The sequence below is a fragment of the Mustela nigripes genome, chromosome X, assembly GCF_022355385.1.
Source record: "Mustela nigripes isolate SB6536 chromosome X, MUSNIG.SB6536, whole genome shotgun sequence".
Classification (NCBI taxonomy): domain Eukaryota; kingdom Metazoa; phylum Chordata; class Mammalia; order Carnivora; family Mustelidae; genus Mustela; species Mustela nigripes.
The window spans coordinates 8923-32360 of record NC_081575.1 but is presented as its reverse complement, the minus strand read 5'-3'; the positions used below and the strand labels follow the sequence as shown (position 1 = coordinate 32360).

Genomic DNA, 23438 nt, shown 5'->3' with positions numbered 1-23438 from the left:
CTTGTTGGCTAATAAATCCCCCTTTGTTCTTGTTTTTTTATTTATTGAGATACAATTTACATAAACATCATGTGATTTAAGGTGTACAACATGTTGATACATATATATATATTGCAATATGATTACCACTTTAGCTTTTAGCTAACACCACTATCATGTCATATAAATTGTCATTTCTTTTTTTGTGGTGAAAACATTTAAGATCTAGTCTCTTAGCAATATTGAAATATATAATACAGTATTTTTTAGTATAATTGGTGCTGTACACTGGATCTCCAGAATGTATTCATCTTCTAGTTGCAATTTTGTACCCTTTAACAACACTTCCCCAGTTTGTCCATCTCCCAGCACCTGGTAACCGCCATTCTGTTCTCTGTTGCTACAAATTTGGCAGTTTTAGATTCTTATATTACTTATAAGTAATATATAATACATGTATTTCTCTGTCTGGCTTATAGCACTAAGCATAGTGCCCTCAGGATCCATCTGTGTTGTCACAAATGACAGGGTATCATTCTTTTTTGTGACTCAGTAATATTCTGTTGCATGTATATATACTTCATCTTTTTAGACATTTATCCATTGATGCACACTTAGGTTGTTTTTGTATCTTGGCTATTGAGAATAATGCTACATTAAGCATGGGCATGCAAATGTCTTTTCAGTATCCTGTTTTCATTTCCTTTGGGTATATACCCAGAAGTAGAATTGCTAGATCATATTATAGTTGCATTTTTAATTTTTAAAAAATATTTTATTTACTTATTTGACAGGGCACGCACAAGCAGGGGGAGCAGCAGAGGGAGAGGGAGAAGCAGGCTCCCCGCTGAGCAGGGAACCCGATGCTGGGCTCAATCCCAGGACCCTGGGATCATGATCTGAGCAGAAAGCAGCCACTTCATCAACAGAGCTACCCAGACACCCCGTATTTTTAATTTTTTGAGGAACCTTTATACTATTTTCCATAGTGGCTGAACCAGTTTATATTCCCACCAACAGCACATAAGGGTTTCCTTCTCTCCACATCCTCACCAACACTTGTGATTTCTTGTCTTCTTGATGATAGCTATTCAAACAGGTGTGATATCCACAGTATCTCATTGTGGCTTTGATTTGCCTGTCCCTGAAGATTAGTGATGTTGAGCAACATTTCATGTGTCTGTTGGCCATCCGGATGTCTTCTTTGGAAAAGTGTCTATTCAGTTCCTTTGCCTATTTTTAATAAGTGTTTTTTTGTTGTTGTTAACTGAGTTGTATGGATTCCTTATTTTAGATATTAACCCCTTATCTAGTATATGGTTTATAAATATTTTCTTCCATTCTGTAGATTACCTTTTCATTTTGTTGATTGTTTATTTTGCTGGTCAGAAGCTGTTTTAGTTTGATGTAGTTCCACTTGTTGCGTTTTGCTTGAGGACGAGTGTCAAAAACCTTCTCCTTTGTGTTTTCTTCTAGGAATTTAATAGTTTTAGTCTTGGAATTTGAGTCTTTAATCCATTTCAAGTTATTTTTTGGGAGGTGTTGTAAGGAATCCAATTTTAGTTTTCTGCATGTGGTATCCAGTTTTCCCAGCATTATTTGTTGAAGAGACTGTCTTTTCCCTAGTGAGTATTCTTGGCTCTCTTGTGACATCTTAGTCAATGGTGTATGTGGGAGTTTGTTTCTACGATCTCTGTTCTGTTGCACTGGTTCATGTGCAACATGTGTTCATCAGGGATATTGGTCTATGGTTTTCTTGTGTTCCTGTCTGGATTTGGTGTCAGGGTAATTCTGGCCTTATAAAATGAGTTTGGAAGTATTTCCTGTTTGGTTTTTTTGGAAGAGTTTGGGAAGGTTTGGCATTAATTTTGCTTTAAGTGTTTGGTATAATTCACCAATGAAGCCATCTGGTTTTAGGTTTTTCTTTATTAGGAGGTTTTTGTTTACAGATTGAGTCTCCTTACCCATTTTTGGAAAGTTCAGAATTTCTATTTCTTCCTGATTCTGTCTTGGTAGGCTTTATGTTTCTAGGATTATATCCATTTCTTCTTTATCCAGTTTGTTGTCATATAATTATTCATAAGAGTCTCTTATGATCCTGTGTATTTCTGTAGTATCAGTTGTAATGTCTCCTATTTCTGATTTTATTTGAACCTTCTTTTTTCCCTTAGTCTAGCTAGAGGTTTGTCAATTTTGTTGATTCAAAAAAAAAAAAAAAAAAACCCAGCCATCAGTTTTGTTTATCTTTTCTATTTTTCTGGTTTCTATTTCATTAATTTCCACCTTGGTCTTTCTTTATTTCCTTCCTTCCACTAACTTTGGGCTTAGTTTTTTCTTGTTTCTGGTTCCTTTTGATTTTTTTCTTTAATCCATTGTTTGTTCAGGAGTGTGTTATTTAGCTTCCACATATTTGTAGATTTTCCAGCTTTCTGCTTGTTGATTTCTAGTATCATACTACTGTGGTTGGAAAAGAAACTTGGTATGATTTTCTTCCTAAAATTGTTAAGACTTGTTTTGTGTCCTATCATCTGACGTATCCTGGAGAATGTTCCTTGTGCACTTGAGAAGAATGTGTATTCTGCTGCTGTTGGATGGAATGTTCTGTGTATGCCTGTTATGACCACTTATATGGTTTAAGTCATGTTTCCTTGTTGATTTCTGTCTGGATGTTAGCCATTGCTAGAAAGAGGTGTATTGAAGTCGCCTGCTATTATTGTATTATTATCTTCCTTCAGATCTGCTAATATTAAGATACTTAGGTTTTGGGTGTTTTTTTTTTAAGATTTTATTTATTCACTTGACAGAGAGATCACAAGTAGGCAGAGAGTCAGGCAGAGAGAGAGGGGGAAGCAGGCTTTCTGCTCAGCAGGGATGCAGAGGCAGATGCGGGGCTCAATCCCAGGACCCCGAGATCATTATCCAAGCCGAAGGCAGTGGCTTAATCCACTGAGCCATCCAGGCGCCACAGATACTTAGGTATCTTAATATGTAAGTATCTAACCCTGATATTGTGTGCATATATATTTATTTTTTTGAAGATTAAATTTTATTTTAGAGAGAAAGAGAGTGTGAGAGTAGGGGGAGAGTCAGAGAGAGAGGGAGAGAGGGAGTCCCAAGCAGACTCCCTGCTGAGCACAGAGCCCGATGTGGGGCTCAATACCATAATCCTGAGACCATGAACTGAGCTGAAATCAAGAGTTGGACGCATACTTAACCAACTGAGCAACGCACACCCCTGTGTGCATATATATTTAAAATTGTTGTATCTTCTTAGTGAATTAACCACTTTAATATTATATAATGACTGTATTTATCTTTTTTTTTAAGCATCTTTGGTGTACCTTCTTATTTTATCCCCACTTTCTTTTGGTTTCCACATGAATGGAATATCTTTTTCCATACCTTCACTTTAAGCCTATGTGTGTACTTAAATCTGCATTGAGTTTCATGTAAGTAGCATATTGTTAGGTCTTTTTTATTTTTAATCCATCCAGTCACTCTGTGCCTTTTGATTGGTGAAATTCTTACAGTTAGAGTAATTTTTACTAATTCCATTTTATTCATTGCTTTCTAGATGTTTTGTTATTTTGTTGTTCCTTTTTCCTTCCATTTCTGCCTTTTTATTTTTTTCCTTTTATTTTTTTGCTATATATATATATATATATGTATGTGTCTGTGTATCCCAGAAGATATTAGTAAGTTTTAATTGAGATGTAGTTGACACACCATATTACATTAGTTTCAGATGTACAACATAGTGATGTGACAATTATATACATTAAGAAGTGCTCACCACCATAAGTGTAGTTCCATCTCTCACCATAGAAACTTATTATGATAGTATTAACTATATTCCCTGTGTAATACTTTTCATCCTTGTTACTTACTTATTTTATAACTGGAAATCTGACCCTCTTAATCCACTTCACTTATTTCACCTATCCCCTGACCTCCTCCCCTCTGGCAACCACCAGTTCTCATTATTTATGCATGTTTCTGGTTTTGTTTGTTTTGTTTCTTAGATTCCACATATAAGTGAAACCATATGGTATTTATCCTTATCTTACTTACCTCATTTAGCATGATACCCTCTATGTCTATCTATATTGTCTCAAATGTCTGCCCACTTTTTAAAATTGGTGATATTTTGGGATTGTGTGTTCCCTTTCCTATTTCAGTATCTTTTGTGAATCTACTCCAGGTTTTTGCTTTGCAGTTACCATGGGCCTTGCATTAACCATCTTACAGATAAAATAGTCAACTTTAAGGTGATAGCAACTTTTCATACAAAAACTCCACATATTTACTCCCCTTTTATACTCCTGGTGTCACAATTTGCCTTTTTCTACTGTGTTTTTGTTAAAAAAAAATTATAGTAGTTACAGATATTTCTGTTTTATGATTTTTAAAATTTTTTTAAATAATCATATAATGTATTTTTATCCCCAGGGGTATAGGTCTGTGAATCGCCGCGTTTATACACTTCACAGCACTCAGCTAGCTAGAACTTGTACAGGAATTCAGTAAAGTGTCAGGATATAAAATCAATGCACAGAAATCAGTTGCATTTCTCTACACCAACAACGAGACAGAAGAAAGAGAAATTAAGGAGTCAATCCCATTTGCAATTGCACCCAAAGCTATAAGATACCTAGGAATAAACCTAACCAAAGAGGCTAAGAATCTATACTCAGAAAACTATAAAGTACTCATGAAAGAAATTGAGGAAGACACAAAGAAATGAAAAAATGTTCCATGCTCCTGTATTGGAAGAACAAATATTGTGAAAATGTCTATGCTACCTAAAGCAATCTACACATTTAATACAATTCCTATAAAAATCCCACCCATTTTTTTCAAAGAAATGGAACAAATAATTCTAAAATTTATATGGAACCAGAAAAGACCTCGAATAGCCAAAGGAATATTGAAAAAGAAAGCCAAAGTTGGTGGCATCACAATTCCGGACTTCAAGCTCTATTACAAAGCTGTCATCATAAGACAGTATGGTACTGGCACAAAAACAGATACATAGATCAGTGGAACAGAATAGAGAGCCCAGAAATAGACCCTCAATTCTATGGTCAACTAATCTTCAACAAAGTAGATATTTCTAATACTCTTTTATTTTAACCTTTATACTGTATCTAAGTGTTTAACACTCCATCTTATTACAGAATTAGTTTTCTAAGTCTGTACATTTAAACTTTACCAGTGTATTAAACCCTTTTCTGTGTTTTCATGTCACTAGTGTCTTTTCCTTTTAGAATTTCTTGCATGGCAAGTCTAGTGGTAATGAACTCCCTTAGCTTTTATTTGTCTGAGGATATCTTATTTCTCTTTCATGTTTAAGGATAACTTTGTCATATAGACTATTCTTGGCTGGCAGTTTTTTCTTTCAACACTTTGGATATATTATTTCACATTTGTTTCTGGCCTTTAGGGTCTCTGCTGCAAAATCCATTCATAGCATAATAGGATTATATTTGTAGGTTATAGTTTTATTTTTCCTCTGGCTGCTTTTAGGAGTCTGTCTTTATCTTTGATTTTTGACAGTTTTATTATGATGTATCTTAAGGAGGTCTTTTTGCATTGAGATAATAGGGTGATCTCTTACCTTTATAAACTTAGATGTCCAGGTCTCTCTCCAGATTTGGAAAGTTTTCCACTATTATTTCTTTAAATAAGCTTTCTGTCTTGTTGCCCCTCTTATTTACTCCTGGAACCCAGTTATTCTAATATGTGTGTGTTTGATGGAGTCCCTTTGATCTTACAGGCTTTTTGGATTATTTTTCATTATTTTCTGTTTGCTGTCCCCTGGGTTGTCTGTCTTAAAGTTCCTATCCTCTAGCTCACTTATTATGTCTTCCATTTAGATTACTTTGAGGTAGATGTTTTCTATTGAATTTTTCATCTCATTCATTCTTCACCTCCAGAATTTGTTTGATTCTTTGTTATGACTTCTGTCTCTCTGTTACATCTCAGATTTTGTTCATGTAGTGCTTTCCTGATTTTGTTGTTTTTCTGTGTGTTTCTTTGGCAGCTTAAGTTTTTCAGAACAGATATTTTGAAGAGACAGAGTTTGACTTCTTCACTGCAAATTGGAATACTTTTTTTAAATTTATTTTTTATTTTCAGCATAACAGTATTCATTATTTTTGCACCACACCCAGTGCACCATGCAATCCGTGCCCTCTATAATACCCACCACCTGGTTTATCCAACCTCCCACCCCCCCGCCACTTCAAACCCCTCAGATTGTTTTTCAGAGTCCATAGTCTCTCATGGTTCATCTCCCCCTCCAATTTCCCTCAACTCCCTTCTCCTCTCTAACTCCCCATGTCCTCCATGCTATTTGTTATGCTCCACAAATAAGTGAAACCATATGATAATTGACTCTCTCTGCTTGACTTATTTCACTCAGCCTAATCTCTTCCAGTCCCGCCCATGTTGCTACAAAAGTTGGGTATTCGTCCTTTCTGATGGAGGCATAATACTCCATAGTGTATATGGACCACATCTTCCTTATCCATTCATCCGTTGAAGGGCATCTTGGTTCTTTCCACAGTTTGGCGACCGTGGCCATTGCTTCTATAAACATTGGGGTACAGATGGCCCTTCTTTTCACGGCATCTGTATCTTTGGGGTAAATACCCAGGAGTGCAGCTGCAGGGTCATAGGGAAGTTCTATTTTTAATTTCCTGAGGAATCTCCACACTGTTCTCCAAAGAGGCTGCACCAACCTGCATTCCCACCAACAGTGGAAGAGGGTTCCCCTTTCTCCACATGCTCTCCAACACATGTTGTTTCCTGTCTTGCTAATTTTGGCCGTGCTAACTGGTGTAAGGTGATATCTCAATGTGGTTTTAATTTGAATCTCCCTGAGGGCTAGTGATGATGAACATTTTTTCATGTATCTGCTAGCCATTTGTATGTCTTCATTGGAGAAGTGTCTGTTCATATCTTCTGCCCATTTTTTGATATGATTATCTGTTTGGTGTGTGTTGAGTTTGAGGAGTTCTTTATAGATCCCGGATATCAACCTTTTGTCTGTACTGTCATTTGCAAATATCTTCTCCCATTCCGTGGGTTGCCTCTTTGTTTTCTTGACTGTTTCCTTTGCTGTGCAGAAGCTTTTGATTTTGATGAAGTCCCAAAAGTTTATTTTCGCTATTGTTTCCTTTGCCTTTGGAGACATATCTTGAAAGAAGTTGCTGTGGCTGATATCAAAGAGATTACTGCCCATGTTCTCCTCTAGGATTCTGATAGATTCCTGTCTCACGATGAGGTCTTTTATCAGTTTTGAGTTTATCTTTGTGTACGGTGTAAGAGAATAGTCGAGTTTCATTCTTCTACACATTGCTGTCCAGTTTTCCCAGCACCATTTATTGAAGAGACTGTCTTTCTCCTGAAGCTGTTTCAAAAAATTGAAGCAGAAGGAAAACTTCCAGACTCTTTCTATGAAGCCAGCATTACCCTGATCCCCAAACCAGGCAAAGACCCTACCAAAAAGGAGAATTTCAGACCAATATCACTGATGAATATGGATGCTAAGATTCTCAACAAGATGCTAGCCAACAGGATCCAACAGCACTTTAGAAAGATTATCCACCATGATCAGGTGGGATTCATCCCTAGGCTACAAGGATGGTTCAACATTCACAAATCAATCAATGTGATACAACAAATTAATATGAGAAGAGAGAAGAACCACATGGTCCTCTCAATTGATGCAGAAAAAACACTGGACAAAATCCATCATCCGTTCCTGATTAAAACGCTTCAAAGTATAGGGATAGAGGGAACATTCCTGAACCTCATCAAATGTATCTATGAAAGACCCACAGCAAATATCATCCTCAATGGGAAAAAGCTTGCAGCCTTCCCGTTGAGATCAGGAACACAACAAGGATGCCCACTCTCCCCACAGAAATAGACCCATAACTACAGAGAACAGATGGATGCTTGCCAGATGGGAGGGCGGTGGAGGATGGACAAAAGGGGTGAAGGAGGGCGGGAAGTACAGGCTTTCAGTTATGGAAATTGATAAGTTATAGGGATGAAAGTTAGAGATAGTCAATGATAGCACTGTATGGTGACAGATGGTAGCTACATTTGTGGTACGCATAGCATAACGTAGAGACATTCAATCACTGTGTGGTATACCCAAAACTAATGTAGGACTGTGTATCAGCTATACTCAAATCTTAGAAAATTATAATTATTCAATCTGTTGTAAGTAACTATTCAGATTTCCTATTTCTTCTTGAGTCTGGTTTGGTGGTTTATGTCTTTCTAGGAATTTATCCATTTCATCTTAGTTATCTAATGCATTGATATACTCTTGTTCATAGTATTCTCTTAGGATCCCTTTCATTTCTGTGAAGTTGATTGTGATTATTTCACTAATTTGAGTTGTCTGTCTTTTTTTCTTGGTCAGTTTATGCAAGGTTTTGTCTTTTTTTTTTTTTTTTTTTTTTGGTCTTTTCCAAAAACCCAATTCTGGTTTCATTGATTTTTCTCTAGTGTTTTCTGCTCTGTATTTAGTTTTTTCTGCTCTGATATTTTTTCCCTTCCTTCTGTTAGCTTTGGATTTTAGTATGCTGTTCTTTTTCCAGTTCATTAAGGTAGCAAGTTATTAGTATGAAATCTTTTCTTAGCCTGCTCAGGATACTACTATTTAAACTATCCAGTCTACAGTAATTTTTTTTAATAACAGAAATTCATTTTCTCACAATTCTGGAGGCTTGAAGTCCCAAGATCAAGGTGCCTGCCTAGTTAGATTCTGGAGAGAACTCTCCTCCCATTGCAGAAGGCCTCTCTTACTATGTTCTCACATGGTAGAAAGTAAGACAGAGAGTAAGCTCTCTGGTGTCTCTTCTTATTGTACACTAATTTCACCATAAGCTGTGATGGCCTCATCTAAATCTAATGATACCCTAAAGTCTCCCATCTCTAATACTGTCACATTAAGAGTTGGGGCTTTAATATATGAATTTCAGAGGGATACAGTTCAGTCTATAACATCCTCTCTTTAATGTAGGTGTTTACTGCTCTAAATTTCCTTCCATGCACTGCTTTTGCTTCATCCCATAAGTTTTCCTTCTGCTATTGATTTCTAATATCATTCCATTGCTAAGTCCAATAGCTGAGCTCCCCTACCCCCCACCAAAGTAAGTTTCCAACCTCTATTCTTTTTCCTGTGTATTGATCACAGTTTCTTGGTTTTTCCCCCATATCTCTTAATTTTTTGTTGAAAACTAGATGTTTTAGACAATGTATTACAGCAGCTCTAGGTACTGATTCCCACCCTACAGGGTTTGTTGTTTGGTTATTTGCTTATTGACTAGGCTGGACTTTTTCTTTGAACTTTAGTTTTCCCACAGTGTGCTGTCTCTAATGTCATTTCTCAGAAGGATAGCTTTGAGGATGTGTAGTCACACTGGAGTGACACAACTCCCTGTCAAGCTTCTAGCTTGTCTGCCTCTGTTGGTGTCACACCCAGATGTTAGCCTCCACTAACTGCAACTAATTGCTGTATTTTGGTAACAGTTCCCCCAGACATTAATTGATCCAGTGCAATCTAACAAAGCTTCTAATAGAACTTCTGCCCTATGTGTAGGGCTAGATGAAGGAAAGGAACCTCAGACCTATCCGGCATGCCTTGTGGGAATGGAGCTTCTGCATTATAGAGCTAAGGGTAGGATGGGTTGGGAGAAGAAACTTTAATGACCTACCCCTGCTGGAGAGAAAGCATGGCTGTTGCAGGGACCTGGAGAGGAAGAGCCTCCAGGCTTTACTTGCCTAGAGTAGAGCTTCTGTCTCAGCTAAGCGATTGCAGGTCATGGCTCAAATGCCATAGACTCACTGTTCTTACTAGAATTAGATAATTTTTTGTTTATGTTTCTCCATTTGCTATGTGCCCTTAGGACATTCATAGTTTTCAGAGACATTAAATGATGGTGGCTTTTGTTTTCATAATTTTTCAAGTTGTAGTTGTTTTGTTGGGAAGAGGGTCTGTAGAATTTCTCACGCTAATTCTGGAAGTGTCCAACTCTCACTCATTTTGAAGGCTCCATTTTTTAAAACTATCAGATCATATGCTTAATTTAGGGTTTGTAAACTACGATTCGATTCTTGGATCAAATCTGCATAAAGTTTTATTGGAATACCATCACGCCCACTTATTTACATAATGTCTTTGTCTAACAGAGTTGAGTAATTGTGACAGAGACCATTTGGCCCAGAAAGCCTAAAATATTTAGTATCTGGCCTTTTACAGAAAAAAAACTGCCAATTCCTACTTTAGTTGATCAGCTTTAATAAAGTCTTTTATTACTTAAAGATAAAAGTGCTTCTGTAATAAATATGTGTTGTTGTCAAGAATACCAACTATAATTAAAATCAGATTTGGTTTAAAGATAAAAATAGCAGGTTTGTAATATAAACATATTTTCTGGTTTTTCCAACATTTTTAGATCTGGTAGCTCAGCGAGGAGAAAGATTGGAATTATTGATAGATAAAACAGAAAATCTTGTGGATTCGGTGAGTATGGGAAATGGTAATATTTTTCAGGATCTAAATAAAGTAGAGAAATATTGATGGCTAACATAATAGGGGACTATGTTAAATTTAATAATTTACAGGGTTTTTTTCCTTTCTAACTCCATATGTGATTATGTTGTGATGGTAAGGATAACAATGAAGCATAGAATAAGTCACAACCCATTAAAAACCATTAAGGAAATTTTGGTTTGGAAAACATAATATACAGAAACATTTTTTTAAAGCTTTAGGTTGATGCCTTTACAGTTTAGCTCATTTGCTTATACCATCCTGTTTCTGTACATTTTGTGAAACATGAAACAAATAAATGTGCAGGCCAGTTGTAATCCAGTATGAATCGTGAAAACTGGACAATCAAGTTAACTTTCTTGCTTACCATAATAGCTGAGTCAAATTGGGAAGGGCCAGTGAACCTTAAGAGTCAGTGAGTCCCTATGATCTACTTATGCTACAGTTATGTGTGTCTTTGCATTTTCTATCTGGATAGTGGATGGGGGTTTTCAGGAAAGATGATATATAATGAATAGATGTGAATAGATGAAGGGCAAAGATCAATTAAATTTTAGGTCTACACAATTATAAATTTAAATGCAGAGTAGTTTACACCTTGAAATGGATTAGTGAGTGATCATGTTTATTCCTACTGGCAGCTAGATTATAGTAGTTAGGAGTACAAGCTCTACAGTCAGAGCTTCCTGGGATTGATTCCCCTCTCTGCCACTTAGTAGTTGTGCAACCTTAGACAAATTACTTAACCTCGCTGTGCCTCAGGCATCATTGTTATAAAATGGAGCTATACCTCATTAAATCAGATAATGCACACAAAAGGCCTAACACAGGGTCTTGTGCACAGTAAGATTTATTTCAGGTTTATTGTTATTGTTAGTTTTATAGGGACATCCATTAACAGTAGTTCTTAGGAGGATAATAGTTTTAAGTCAAAGCACATGGTAATTGGAGGAAGGGTGGTACCATATAGCAAGTCAAAATAGCAGGTTTCTATAATGGCTCACTTTGTAACCCATTGCTGTGGGGCAAAGAAGTATCTGATCCCAGATCTGCAGATCAAATTCTTAATCCATGAAGATTACTCTATTTAGCTAGAATGGTCTGTGTTTAGCCAGTGCTAGTATAGCCTATAATTCCCAAGTAAGTCTTTAATTTTGTTGACTCTGTGACAAAGAATAACAAAAGGTACTAATTAATTAACAGATGTCTCTCTTTATGGAGGCATAACATATAAGAATAAAGTGCAGAATGTGTACCACTTGGTTATTTTTTACACATATGTCTATATGCATGTAACCGCCACTTAGGTCAATATTAAAAAAAAAATTCCAATATTACAGAAAGTTGCCTCGTGCTTTTTCCTATTACTAATCCCCAACAGGGGTAACCATTTTAGGACTTACATTACCCTAGATGATGTTTTGTTTGTTCTTAAATGTATAGAAGTGGATTCATATGTTATATACTAGCTTCTCTCTGACCTCTTTCACTATTATGTCTATGAGATTCATTCATATTGTTCAGTATGATTGATAATAGTTTATTTTATTGTTTTGTACTATTCAGTTGTATAAGTCTACCACTACAATTTGTTTATCCATGCTCCCCTGTTGGGAATCTATTCTAATTCTGGATTCCCTGTTTTGTCCTGTTGATCTGTTCATTTTTTTCAGTCTTTTTTTTTTTTTTTCCTGTGTTTCATTTAGGATAGCTTCTGTTAGTTTTCTTTTGTGGTTTGTAATCTGTTATCCCCACCTCATATATTTTTCATCTCTACAGTTTTGATTTGGTTCTTTTTTATATTTTCCACATGTCTCCTTTGCATGTGCATGTTTTCCTCTACCTTCTCGAATAGATGAAGTTTATGTACAATTGAACTGTTAATTCCATGTTTGGTGAACTTGGGCATACATCTCTGTTGGATATATACCTAGAAGTGGAATTTCTGGGCTACTAGGGAATTTTGTTGTTTAGTTGCTTTAAACTCTTGGTGGCTGGTGGGAATGGTTCAGTAGATATTGAAAAGTCACTGTTGCAAAAGAAAATGGATAACTTAAAGGAGCAAAGTTTCTTGAATTTTGGGCCTCATACAAGTAAATACATACATATTTTCTGATGAAAAGTGAAAGATTTTTATGGCTCAGAAAATCCCAGGATTATTTTGGGCAGAATAGGCAAATGTGTTTGCAACCAGCTGGCTAGAGGGAACCTTTCTTCCTGGAAGCATAAAGAGGAAAAGGCTTTCACACTAGCAGGAAGAGCCACTTCTGATTCCTGACACAACATGCAATACTTTGGTGGGCAAGGAAAAGGGGAGAAGCTTTTCCAGTGGGCTCGTATTATTTACCGTACCCCTGACCTAGTTCTGCTTCTGTGAACTTGTGATCATGAATAGCTAATCTCTACCTGTAAAGAGACGAATGAGTTCATGATTGAACATGATTAATGAAAGTAAAAGTTTTATAGGTATTACTACAAATTGGTCTTGTAGTCAGTGCCAGGGATCAAATAATTCATATTTTTCCCCCTAGTCTGTCACCTTCAAAACAACCAGCAGAAATCTTGCACGAGCCATGTGTATGAAGAATCTCAAACTCACTATCATCATCATCATCGTTTCAGTCGTAAGTTTTTGTCATTTTAGTGTGTTATTTTATTTTTCAATCTTTAAGAAACTGGATGCTTGAATTCTTTCTCAATGGTTAGCTGTCCTGTGAAAACAGTCCAGAAGTTTGTACTTAAACCCCATCTTCCTATTGAGAATGTTTATATGTAAGGATATTAGGCAAGGCATTCCAGATATTCCTGGATATTTTATGGGTTTTTTTTTCAGTACTGAAATGGGATTCTTTTAAAATTACATTTTGTAATTGATTCCATATTTTTAATTATATTCCTATTTTCTAGCTGATTGAATGCTTCATTTCTTTATTTCTGTTTTCTCTTTTCTAATTGATCTGTTTTTCTGCCTGGCAACTTTGTAAAACTCTTACCTAGTTAATAGTTTGTCAGTCTATTCTTCTGTATTCTGATTCTTCTGTCAGGAGTCAGCAAACGTTCTGTAAATTGCTAGATATTGTAATAAATATTTTATGCTTTTCAGGCTGCATGTCGTCTCTGTCATATATCCTTTTTTTTTTAACTTTGAAAAGTATAAAAACCATTCCTAGCTCACAGGCCATGAGCTCTAATTTGCTGACTCATGCTGTAGGTAAATTATGATGCCATCTGTTAATAATTTCAATGTTATCAAATTTATATACACATTATATATAATTCTACATAGTTACATGCAGGTATGTATATAAGATTTGCAATTACTAGCAATGTTGGATAATTATGGTACCAATGGGCATCTTATTTAGTTCCTGGTTTTAAGTGGAATGCTTCTAATATTTATAAGAGTGATATGTAGGGGCACCTGGATAGCTTAGTCAGTTAAGCATCTGCCTTCGGCACAGATAATTTGGGGGCTCCCTCAAGTGGGGCTCCCTACCAGTGGGGAGCCTGCTTCTGCCTCTCCCCTTCCCCCACTGTTTTCTCTCTCTGTCAAATAAATTAAATCTTTTTAAAAAAGAGTGATACGGGGCGCCTGAGTGGCTCAGTGGGTTAAAGCCTCTGCCTTCAGCTCAGGTCATGATCTCAGGGTCCTGGGATCGAGTCCCGCATCAGGCTCTTTGCTCAGCAGGGAGCCTGCTTTCCTTCCTCTCTCTGCCTGCCTCTCTGCCTACTTGTGATCTCCCTCTGTCAAATAAATAAAAAAAATAAAATATTTTAAAAAAAAGAGTGATACGTATTATGAATTCTTGTTAGATTTTTATTGACAAATTAAAGAATTTTATTTTTGTTTCCAGATTGCCTGAAGTTTTAGTCAGGAATAGGCATTTAATTTTGGGAAATGATATTTCTCTTCGCAATGAGTTGACAATATGACTATCTACATTTAGTAGTAATATATAGAATTACGTTAATAAATGTACTTTCACTTCTGGGGTAAATACTAAGTGGCCGTTACGTAGTATTCCTTTAATGCATCATGAGTTCAATTTGCTAATGTTTATTTAGTAGTTCTCATGTTTATAAATATAAGTGAGTCTATATGCTGTTCTTTTGTAACCCCTATGACAACAGATATTGGACATTTTTGAACTACCCTGAATGTCTGGTAACCTTTTTAATATGCTTAAATTCCTTTTTTTTTTTAATTACATTTGAGAGAATTATTCAGCTCACTCTTCACCTGCAAGTTGATTTTCTTTTCAGCTCTGTTCATCCTATGTATTTATTTTTCATATCTATGCTTTAAATTTCTAAGAACTCTTATTCTTAGTTTAATTTTTTTTTTTAACGGAATTGTCCTTGTTGACATATGTACTCTCTCTTTGAGTTTCTCTGGATATAAAGAATACATCACAGGGAATTAGCTTATGCAATGGGAGCTGGCTTGGCAAGTTCAGAATCCTCAGGGCAAGTTCAAAATCTGTCAGGAAGGGCAGTCTGGACCTCTGGGGCAGGAGCAAAGGTATAATTTGTAGACCTAATTTCTTATTCATCAAGGAAACCTCAGTTCTGACATTAAGGACTTCTAACTGATTGAATCAGGCTAGGCTGTAGGGTAATCTGCTTTACCCGAAGGTAACTGATTTATGGGCTTTAATCACATCTACAAAATACAGTGACACCTAGGTTAGTGTTTAATTGGGTAACTGTGTACTATAGCTAGCCAAGCTGACACATAAAACTGATCTTGGAGAAATATAGTTATGTTTATCTGTAATGGGATTATTTTTGTTTTTAAATGAATTTTATAGGTATTTTTAAAGCTTTATTTCTAATATGGTAAGTGTTGTTAGTTATAATCCCCCTGTGTAAGAGCTCTTTGGAGTCCTCAGTAATTTTTAAGAATCTGAAGAGGTCCTGAATGAAAAGTTTGAGAGCTGTTGCTCTAAGGGGGGTGAGAGGGAGATGCTTTACTTTGGGGGTAGTTTATGGCTGGGTGAAACAGCCTTTCTCCTCATCCTCTTGCCATTTGCAGAAACCCGAAGTTAACTCTGAGCGGATACCTCTGACTCAGCTCCACTTTTCCTTGACCCATGTTGAAAGACCTCCACCTTAGATAGCTGCATTTACCTAACAGAAGAGCAGCCATAGATCTGTTGAAAATTGCACCATAGCCTAGAATGTCTCCTTGCTCAGGAGACTCAGGTAGCACATTCTAGGCTCCTCAGCTTAGCTTCTTCCTTCTACTTGGGTCTATGAATTTAGATTGATTTATAAAGCTGAATTGTTGTTAAATCCAGATTGTATTTATTAATCATTTATATACATAGCACTGCTCTTAATGCAGTATCAATCTTTCCCAAAAGCTCTTGTTGCCTAATATATTGTACTTCAGCTTTAAAAATCCTTATATTTCAGCTGTGGCAAATAGTCAACTTCATGTCAAATTGGAATATCTCTGTGTGTGTGTGTGTGTGTGTGCGCGCGTGCACGCGCACGTGCACGCAAATTCATTAAGAACCAGAATTTGCTGTAAACCACCACCCTCCCTCACATTTATAGAGAAGTAAGGTAAAAATACCCTGCTGACTTTTGGGAGCAAGCATGGAATTCATAAGTGTGTTTTTTTCCCTAACATTGAGTAATGAAATCAACCATTGAAGATATAAAAAAAATTATAATTTAAAGCAAGACAAATGATGAAATCAATGCAGTGAACCTAATGTTTAAAATAAATCTATTTGTTGGAATTTAGTAATGTGAACAAGCATACTATTAAAAAATACTTCAGGGGTGCCTGGATGACTCAGTTCGTTAAGTGTCTGCCTTCAGGTCTGCCTTCAGCTCAGGTCGTGATCCCAGGTTTCTGGGACCAAGCCCAGCAATGGGCTACCTGCTCAGCGGGGGGGCTGCTTCTCTCTCAGCCTCTGCTCCTACTCCTGCTTATGCTTTCTCTCTTTCTCACTCTCTCAAATAAAATCTTTAAGAAAATAAAATAGGTATGTATGTGTGTGTGTGTGTGTATTTCAAAAACCCAATACAGTTAAAAATTTAATGATTTTAATAGGAATAGGAATAGCATTTTTACTGTGTTACTTGTATCATCAGCTTTCTTTTGATTTGGTAATTGTAATTGTCATGTCATTATTCACCAAAAGGTTAATAGCAACATTTCTTGCTCATGGGTGATAGAGATACGTAATCTCTCCTCAAACTTTTAAATATTTCTAATCATCCTAATAATGAAAAGTAAGATGTGTATAAAACCTAAAAATATGCTTCATAAAAATAATAAAATCATGCCTCAGGAGAATTAGGATAATTTGTGATCTTGATAATTAATGATTCTGCATGGTTTCCAATAAGAGAAACAACTCCACTGCTTTTTACCCCAATGAAAAAAGTATAGTGGAGGGGCGCCTGGTGGCTCAGTGGGTTAGTTCTCTGCCTTCGGCTCAGGTCATGATCCCAGGACCCTGGGATTGAGCCCCACATTGGGTTCTCTGCTCAGCGGGGAGCCTGCTTTCCCCACCACCCCGCCCGCCTGCCTGCCTCTCTGCCTACTTGTGTTCTCTCTCTGTCAAATAAATAAATAAAATCTTGGGGCGCCTGGGTGGCTCAGTGGGTTAAAGCCTCTGCCTTCGGCTCAGGTCATGATCCCAGGGTCCTGGGATCGAGCCCCACTTCAGGCTCTCTGCTCAGCAGGAAGCTTGCTTCCTCCTCTCTCTGACTGCCTCTCTGCCTACTTGTAATCTCTGTCTGTCAAATAAATAAATAAAATCTTTTAAATAAATAAATAAATAAATAAAATCTTTTAAATAAATAAATAAAATCTTAAAAAAAAAAAAGGTATAGTGGAATTCAAATGTGTGAGTTATATCAGAAAGGATCCCTTTAACTCCGCTTCTGCCTTTGAACATACTTGATTGGTGTATTATATTACTTTACAACTGCTACTGTAATGGAACCAGTATCTTTTTATAGGTTTTTACCTTGCTTTATATATTATTTATGAGTCTGTGATGGATTCAAGAAAATAAAATTGCCTTCCTTCTCCCTCTAGGTGTTCATCTATATCATTGTGTCACCTCTCTGTGGTGGATTTACATGGCCAAGCTGTGTGAAGAAATAAAAAAAAAAAAGTTGTCATTAACCAAGGATATGAGACAACAAGGAATTAAAAGCAATCCATGTGACTTAAGCCTTTGAATACTGACAGATGGTATCTGCCAGTATCTTCAGCTGTTTTCTGTTTCTTTTTTGTTTTTAAATCTTGTTGTATGTGTCCAGATTTATCTTTGTCTAGTTTATTCTAGTGTACTTCAGATTTAACCATTTATTGCAGCAGTACCTTTAAAAAGGCTTTTGTTTCTTTAGTTTGTTAATTAGAGTCATCTATTTAGAGAAACAGTTTTACTTGTAATTGCACAGAGCTGTCACCAAGGTTGAAACCACCTACTAGCTGTCTACTAAGACTTTGGATGAACTTTGTATTCCAGACACAGAGAGCATCGCTAACATCTCATCTTTTGCTATTGAAGAGTTTTAGGTGCTTGAAAACAATTTAAATGGAAAATCGTTATTTGGGGAATTGTAAATAATTTGTTGGTGCTCCTTGTTTCTAGGAGCCCATGCAGGTAAAGTTTTAAACATATTCTGTCAGTCATATGGGGAACATTTTGCTAGCCCATTAGAAATATACAGAATTAACCTTTTCCTTCTAGTATTCACTTTCAGGAAGAAACTTTTGACCTTTCACAAACCTCTCTTTCCCCCATTGCACTTGATTTGAAAAGATGATGGCTTAAATATTGTTGAAGATTGTGGGTTTTTTTATATTTCTTTCTTTTTGTGGATATTTAGGGCAATTGTATAGTTAATAGAACAGGTAGTGGATGAGGTGGTGAGGCAAATTCTTCTGGCTCACCAGAGAAAAATAAGACAACCATGGTGATATACTAGTGTTCAGGTGTATGAGGGAGAGGTAGTATGGAACATAAGCCCAAACTGAATATGGTCAACAGTCAACTCTAGGGTTTGGGTTTGAGTTCTGTTGAATAGTAGTTTCAGTATCCTTTATGGATTAATAAATTCTGTGATCTGACTATCTTTGAAGAATTCTTTTGTGAAACTGGAGAGTAGACAGTATGATATGTAGAAATAATACCAGCCAGTTTTTAACATCCATTTAACTGCAGTGCAGGAAAACTGGAGTGTAATCATACTGCTTTGGCTACACTGACATCTGTTACCTATTAATGTACTTTTGGTGTGTATCTGAAAGGATATTTGCTGCCCTAAATCATTTATTTATCAATAAATGCCAGTAAGTGGAAATTATATTACATTTGACTATTTTCCAAATGAAAGAGCAAAGTAGTCTATAAAACCTAGCCACCTGTGTAATCCTAGTCATGTGCCTTGAATATATATGTGTCTCATAATCTGGCTCTTGCTACCTGTTCTTCCATCTAAACCTTTTGATTCATGCTACTAGATTCATTTCTTTGACATATACTTTAGGCCCACTGGAACTCCTTTCTTGATGATCACACATGGCGCCAATGTTTCTTGGTCTTCTTTATCAACACTAATGCCTTTTAATTATATCAGCATTTCCTATTGGAAAAACACTTTTGTTCCAGGAAAACATTTGGCATTATTCAGTAATAATTTCCAAATGTCTTTAATCCAAAGAAGACTTAAAGCTTATTTCCCTTTCTTATACACACCTGAATAAAAATGATGTGCATGTTTTAGGGATAAATTACTTAGCTGTTCATTGGTCTATTTATGTATAAGAATGCTTTTTAAAGCACATATCTTGTTTTAAATGATGCACAAACTTGAAGGCATTAATAAAATTTAAGAGTAATGTAATGAGCTTTAGAATTTCCTCCTGGAATCTAATTTCTTTTGATGACATTTTGCCATAGTTCACTTACACTAAAAATACATTAAGAAATGTGACCTGGGGAGGAGTTAAGATGAAGGAGGAAGAGGGGTACCTTATACTTGCCTCATCCCTTGAACACAGCTAGATAAATATCAAATCATTCTAAACACCTAAGAAATCGATCTGAGGATTGACAGTACAGACTGCAACACTAGTGGCAGAAAAAAGGCCACATCATGGGAAGTAGAAGATATGGAGACATGATTTGGGGGAAAAAATAATTGCAGGTGGTCTGGAGGGGAGGCAGCCCTGATAGGGAGAGTAGAGGGAAGAGAGAGAGAGAGCAGTACACAGAGCAGTGCACAAGACAGACACTTGCTCAAAACCATTGACAGGGAAAGCAAGAGGGGCTGATGATTGCAAGTTTTTATAAGCAGCAGAGCTCAAAATCTGAAGTTTTAGAAGTACCTGCAATCTCTGGGGTCATGCCTGGTGGGCTTAACCATGCTCTTGTGGGGAAGGAGGGCAGAGGCCCAAGTGGATATTGTGGCCCGAGGATCCCCTGGGTAACACCAGGAGAAACGGTTCCTCTTCTTGAAAGTCCATTTGGGAGAGGTGGCATGGCCTATCTGGAGACAAAAGAGCTGGTGGGCACCATTGAGCTGCCCTGTTCACTAGCATAGGAGTAGAAGCACCTGCTGAGGGCAGCTAACCTGGACACTGGCTTTTTACTGCACTTCACCATAAACTCCCAAGCCCCTGTGCATTTGTGTGACTGCCCTAGGACAAACTGGCACAGCCAGAGCATGGTGGGAATCTCACTAAGAGGATCAGCACAGGTCTGTGCCACACATAGTCCCTAAAATGTAGGGTTTTGAAACCCAGCTGGTGAACCTGAGATGAAATAGCACTGTGCTGCCAGGTGGGCAGACACTTTGGACACAGGGTGAAGGCAGGGATCTGAGGGATGTCTGGGACACGTGAAGGGAGATTGTCAGCTCCTCTGTGAGGACTTTGAACAGTGACAGGCATGAACTCCCCTCTCTGGGTCTGCTATGACCAAGATGCAATACTGACTGGATGTAATGACCACAAGGATGGAAGTATCAGAGGAATGAATAAGTTATATAAAAGATAAAATTATGGGGCGCCTGGGTGGCTCAGTGGGTTAAGCCGCTGCCTTCGGCTCAGGTCATGATCTCAGGGTCCTGGGATCGAGTCCCGCATCGGGCTCTCTGCTCAGCAGGGAGCCTGCTTCTCTCTCTCTCTCTCTCTTTCTCTGCCTGCCTCTCCATCTGCTTGTGATATCTGTCTGTCAAATAAATAAATGAAATCTTAAAAAAAAAAAAGATAAAATTATGGAAAATAATGAAGCTGAAAAGAGGGGAAGAAAAATATTGGATCATAAATGTATACTTAGGGAACTCGGTGACTCCATAAAGCATAGCATTTGAATCATAGGAGTCCAAGAAGAGAAGGAAAAGGGTTTATTTGAGCAAATTATAGCCAAAAAAACTTGCCTAACTTGTGGAAGGAAATAGACATCCAAATCCAGGAGGCACAAAGAACTCCCATCAAAATTGACAAAAGCAGGCCAAGCTATATCATACACCAAGCTATATCATAGTAAAATTTGCAAAATACAGAGATAAGGAAAGTCCTGAAAGCAGCAAGGGAAAATAAATCCTTAAGCTACAAGGGAAGACAAATAAGGTAAAAGGAGATCTCTCCACAGAAACTTGACAGGCCAGAAGAGCATGGCATGATATATTTAATGTGCTGAATGGGAAAAATATGCAGCCAAGAATACTTTACCCAACAAGGCTGTCTGTCTTTCAGAATAGAAGGAGTAGTTGTTCCCAGACAAAAACTGAAGGAGTTCATGACCACTAAAGCAGTCCTCCAAGGAATACTAAAGGGGGACTCTGAGTGGGGAAAAAAAGACCAAAAGCAACAAAAAGACTGGATGTCTGATTAGTTTTTAGGGCTTTTATCTCTGTGGTCTTTTCTCAAGTCTGGCTACTATATGTATAATTGTTTCAAATTCTGATCCGAGCATATTATACATGTTTTGATTAGATCCCTGGCTGTGACCTCTTCTTGTTTTTTTTTTTTGGGGGGGGGGGGGAAGAATTCCTCCATCTTGGCATCTTTTCTGGGTCTCCTCTTGTGTGTTAGGAAAGCCTATTATGTGTCCTGCTCCTGAAAATAATGGCAATCAATAAAACTAAAAGGCAGACTACATAGTGAGAGAAGATATTTGCAAGTGACATATCTGATAAAGAGGGTTAGTATCCCAAATCTATAAAAAAATTGTCAAACTCAACACCCAAGAAACCCAAATAATCCAGTTAAAAATGGACAAAAGACATGAATAGACATTTTTCCACAGATGACATCGAGTTGGCTAATGGACACATGCAAAGATATTCAACATCAACCATCATCAGAAATACAAATCAGAACTACTATGAGATACCATCTTATGCCTGTTAGAATGACTAAAACGAACAACACAGAAAATAGTAGATGTTGATGAGGGTGCAGAGAAAGGGGAACCCTCTTGCACTGTTTGTGAGAATGCAAACTGGTGTAGCCACTGTGGAAAACAGTATGGAGTTTCCTCAAAAAAGTTAAAAGTGGAGCTACCCTATGACCCAGGAATTGCAGTACTAGTTATTTACCCAAAGGATACGAAAATACTGATTCAAAGGGACACACACATCCTGGTTTATAGCAGCGTTATCAACCATAGCCAAATTATGGAAAGAGCCTAAGTGTCCATCGACTGATGTGTTCATAATGAAGATATGATATATATATCTATCATACCTGTGTGTATATATATATGTATGTATATATTTGATATATAAAATATATATGCACACACAATGGAATATTACTCAGCTAGTGAAATAAGTCAGAGAAAGATAAATACCATGTGATTTCACTTATATATGGAATTTAAGAAACAGATGAATGTAAGGGAGAGGGGAAACTAGAAGAGATTCTTAACTATAGAAAACAGAGTTGATGAAGGGGATGTGGGTGGGGGATGGGCTAAATGGGTAATGGGTATTAAGGTAGGTACTTGTGATGAGCACTGAGCATTATATGTAAGTGATGAATCACTAATCTGTATTTCACTACATGTTAACTAGAATTTAAATAAAAACTTGAAAGAAAAAAAAATGTGACCTGGACCCTTTCAGTATAGAGCATTGGTCTCAGGTGTATATACTTCCTTCAAAACCAATAGACACAGAAGAAATTTATATATTTATATATATTTTATATATATATAGTATGTATATATTCTATAGTAAATATATAATTATTGAATGATTCAATTAAATTTAATTAATTACATATAATGAAATATCATATAGTAAATATATAATTAAATATTATATGTGTGTGCATGCATATGTATATACAGCCACCACAACTATATCCTTAGACCATGGTTGAGATACAATTGAAAAGAACTCAAGGGAGTGTAATCCATTTTGACGTGATTCTGGAAAAGTCTTTCTAAAGTTGAATGAGAGATTCTGAATGAAATGCCTCAAAGGAAGGCATAAGAGGGTAGGGGATAGTCATTCAAACAGGGCTAGCTAACAGGGTTAGCTAAACAGAAAAAAAAGAGAAAAGAAGGACAAAGATCAAATGTACAAAACGTTGGGCCACAACAAAACAATAATCAGCTACTTGAACCTAGGTAACTGAAGTCAGGAATGAGGTAGAATTTTTTTGTTGTTGTTTAGGCTAAGGCAACTCAAAACATCACATTTAACTTCTGCCCAGGCCTCATGCAGGTTTCAGCTGAAGTATTCCTTCCCTAATCAGACACAGAAAAAAAATGTATTTAGTTGTTATGAACAGAGAATGAAGTGGCACAAGGTAGCTATTTCTCTGTACTTCAAAACCTTGGCTGTGAGGTCAAATGGTGACACAGTCCATATTTTCCTTTAGAATGAATGGATA

At 36.8% G+C, this 23438-nt stretch overlaps 1 protein-coding gene across 1 annotated transcript in view; it reads left to right on the top strand.

Annotated features, from left to right (window-relative positions):
* Nucleotides 1-21531, top strand: part of VAMP7 (vesicle associated membrane protein 7) — a 45938-nt gene extending 24407 nt beyond the window's left edge. The window contains exons 6-8 of the mRNA XM_059385047.1: nucleotides 10458-10525; nucleotides 13087-13179; nucleotides 17619-21531. Of these exons, the coding sequence (XP_059241030.1) occupies nucleotides 10458-10525; nucleotides 13087-13179; nucleotides 17619-17687 (230 nt within the window). The 3' untranslated portion in view covers nucleotides 17688-21531. The remainder of the gene's footprint in view (nucleotides 1-10457; nucleotides 10526-13086; nucleotides 13180-17618) is intronic.
* Nucleotides 21532-23438: the final 1907 nt, after the last annotated feature.